The sequence below is a fragment of the Choloepus didactylus genome, chromosome 18, assembly GCF_015220235.1.
Source record: "Choloepus didactylus isolate mChoDid1 chromosome 18, mChoDid1.pri, whole genome shotgun sequence".
NCBI classification, from domain to species: Eukaryota; Metazoa; Chordata; class Mammalia; order Pilosa; family Megalonychidae; genus Choloepus; species Choloepus didactylus.
The window spans coordinates 50,458,044-50,461,543 of NC_051324.1; the positions used below are offsets into that span (position 1 = coordinate 50,458,044).

The following is a 3,500-nucleotide window of genomic DNA, read 5'->3' on the forward strand; positions in this document are numbered from 1 at the left end:
AACCTAACCCTAGCCGTGTGTGTGTGTGTGTGTGTGTGTGTGTGTGTGTGTGTGTGTAGGGGCTAGGATAGGACCACTGGGGAAGACTGAGCTGAATATTGGAAATGACTCAGAATTTGGTAGGTGAAGAAGGTGGAGGGAAGGGATGGATGGAATGGCATTCCAGATAAGTGAAAGAAAGTGAGCAAAAACAAAGAAATTGCATGACATGCCTGTCACTGTGAGAAGTTCAGCTTTGCTTGAAGTTAAGCTTAGTAATGAGTGGTGAGATATGAAGCTGGAGAGGTGGACAGAGGACAGATGTTCATGGAGGACCTGGTGTGTGCAGATTTCCCACCCACATAAGCACTTTGAGGACTAGCCTGGATGACTTGTGCCAGCTCGGAATACTCATCAGGATTCCTCTCTCTTTCCCTCTTCTGTCTTCCCATCATCTTCATCTCTTCCTCTTTCTTCCTTTTACTATTCTTCCTATTCATTATCTTCCCTCCCTTTCTCCACTTTTTCTTTAGTCCCGCATCTCTTTCTTCCTTCTTCACTCTCTTTTTTATTTGTCATTTTTTTCCACCCACGAGATGCCTAAGATGTTTTCTTCCTGTGCTTTCATTTAAAGCCTTGTCTTGTCCACACTGGTCCTTTTGATCAGGTTACCAGGTGCTGTTTCAATCTTATTACTACATTTCTGTTTTTTCCCTAACTTTGAGTCTCTTAATTATGGCTTGATATGGAACTATTAAGTCTTCCATTCTTGCTGTAGAGACAGAAAGGAAAAGCACTGGTTTTTGCATGATATCCCATGTCCACAAGTGTTGGAAGGCTTTCAGGGCCATACTTGTTAAGCCCCAAAGGAGCTTGAACCCAGTTCTTCCTCCAAGATAATAGTTCTGAAATTCTACTGGGCATGAGAATCACCTGGAAGTGATAATGAAAAACACACATTCCTAGGCCCCACCCCCAGAGATTTTGGTTCAGTAGATTTGGGTCATGGCATAAGAATTTGCATTTTTGGTAGGCATTCTAGGAGATTGTGGTTTGGTTGATTTGTGGACCACACCAAAAACTCTAGGAAACATGGTAAGAAGAGAGAAGAGATGAGCTGTGGTAGTCTGCTTACAGCCATTCTCTCTCTTCTGGTTTTGTATGTGCTCCTCCTTCCATCCCTCTTCATTAATTTTGTGTTTACTTAATCTTCTAACCCATTAGACTTTAAGCTACTTGAGTGCAAGACATGTAGGTCCTTCATCATTAATCAGGCACTCGAAGGCCCATGATAAATATTTACTGAATGACTGAATAAATGGAATTTTAGCAGGTCTGTGGGTAAAGTTTTGCTTTGTTCAAGCTTTGGTCCCCTTGTTCAGATTCTAAACTCTGGCTCATCTGTGTACACTAATAAACATGCGCTGATGAATGAATCAGTTAGCAAGGAGGTTTGCTATGCCAAGAAAAAATTAGTTTATTGAAAATAAGTGAACAACACATTACAAAAGATGATGACAAGGGTCTCAACAGCACCTGGAGTTTAAGATGCATTTAAGAATTCTGTCCCAGGGACTTTAAAAGGTGGATTTACCACCAATGATGACTTCTGCTCATGTAGACACCAGGGTGTTTTGTCTGAGGGTGGCCATGGACATCTGGATACATATGGATACATATGTCAGACTGTATCCATATGATAGAAGGCAAAATGCCTATTACACCATATGAAAGAAATCTGTTTTTCTTTCACCTTGATTAAGATGCAGAATAGGTGCTTAGGATCTAGCGTATTGCTCTGTGGGGGCAGTGGGGATCTCAGCAGCAGCAGGACCTGCAGGTGGTGCGGCAGGCGGCAGGCTGGCAGCACGGGGGGCGGCAGCAGGGCGCCTGCACGGAGATGGGCTGGCAGCAGGTGGAGGCCCAGCAGCAGGGGCGGCACACCACGGCCGTGCAGGACGTGGGGCAGCAGGCGATGGGGCGGCAGCAGCCTTCCTGCAGGGCGCAGGCGTCGCAGCAGATGGGCCGGCGGCAGGGCTCGCAGATGGGGCGGGTGCAGCGCGGCACGCACGTCACGGGGCGGCACACGGTGGTCTGGCAGGACACGGGGCGGCAGCAGCAGGGGTCGCGGCAGCAGCAGGGCTGGCAGCAGTCGCCCCCGCAGCTCAGGGAGGAGCAGGGGGAGCCACAGCAGGAGCCACAGCAGGAGCCGGTCATGGTGGTGTGTGGGGCTGGTGTGGGTTGGGTTGTTGAGAGGAGTCGGGTTTTCTCAGGTGTGAATGTCTTCCTCCCCCTGGGGACCCTTTATATACCCTGGTCGGGTGCTGATGACCCCGGAGTCACAAGGTCATTCCTCTTTAATCTTCTGGCAAATCAGTGAGGATTTAGCATTGACTAATGATGCTTTGTTTTCCCCTCTCCTCATGCACATACATACACATAGACCACAAGTGTTCCATCCCTTTCTTATATTGTTTATTTTCACCAAAACTTAGACATCAGAATGCATGCTGATGAATTTGTCTTTGAAATATTCCTAGCCCATAAAAGAGAAAAGAATGTGTTTTCTAACCTGTAATGGTATCTAACCACTCTGCACTTTGGCCCTGAAGGTAGAATTTTATTCCTTGACTTCAAAGGCTTTCATAATTACCACCCAAACAGTGATGTCTTATTATGAACGCCTGGGAGACAGGAACAGCTCAACAGCATCACACTATGGCAACAGGCTTCTGCTTCCCAGATGTCTCCCTCCAGGACTCACTTAAAGGCAGGTTTTTCATATGAGGAGGGATCACACTGGAACCCTGTCTCCCTGCCAAACTGGTTTTGTCACTCTCCTCTAAGTAGGACCTGGCCTTTCCTGTTTGCTCATGACTCCCCGCTCACCTGGAATGCCCTCCCCATCATTCCAAGCCAAATTCTGTTCCCACCCTGGGTGTAAAACACTCATCCATTGCAATTTTTATCCTTGTAATTTAGTTTGGGTTAATCATTGCAGCTGTAGGATCCTGGGAGGAACTAGCGAGAAGACAGAGTACGGTCCCCTCATTTTAGAGAAGGAGTCATGAGGTTTCGCTGAGGTCACATGATGGGATCACAGAATGAGGCTCAGGGTTCGGGTCTCAATCAGCAAGTGGCCTCTAGGATAAGTTTTACATTTTTCTGGCTCAGCAAGACATGGTCTTTAGACAAGGGAAACATAGACTTAAGTCTTTAAAGCAAGTAGCAAGTTCTTTCTTTAATTTCAGCAGTATCATTAGAAGTGACCCTCAGAAAGACTTGGAGAAACTTTTTACCCCAGGGACAGGTAATCTGGAAAGGGCTTCAGGACTTCCAGGCTGAGCCAGACTTTCGCACCAGCCTAGGGGTTTCTGAGGATCAGCAGAGTCTGACTTATCGAAGGGTCTGCTTGTTTCCCCGATGTCAGTCTCAGTGTAATTCAGTTTCCCTTGGTAACGCATTGTGGCATTGTAAGATACACACTTGTCAAATTCCTTCATTGTTATTTATTTGTACCT

General features: G+C 46.6%; 1 protein-coding gene across 1 annotated transcript; it reads right to left on the reverse strand.

The window, feature by feature from the left end:
* Window positions 1–1,797: 1,797 nt before the first annotated feature.
* Window positions 1,798–2,196, reverse strand: LOC119513106 (keratin-associated protein 2-3). Its single transcript, XM_037807984.1, has one exon. It carries the CDS (start codon window positions 2,194–2,196, stop codon window positions 1,798–1,800), a length of 399 nt encoding a protein of 132 aa, XP_037663912.1.
* Window positions 2,197–3,500: the final 1,304 nt, after the last annotated feature.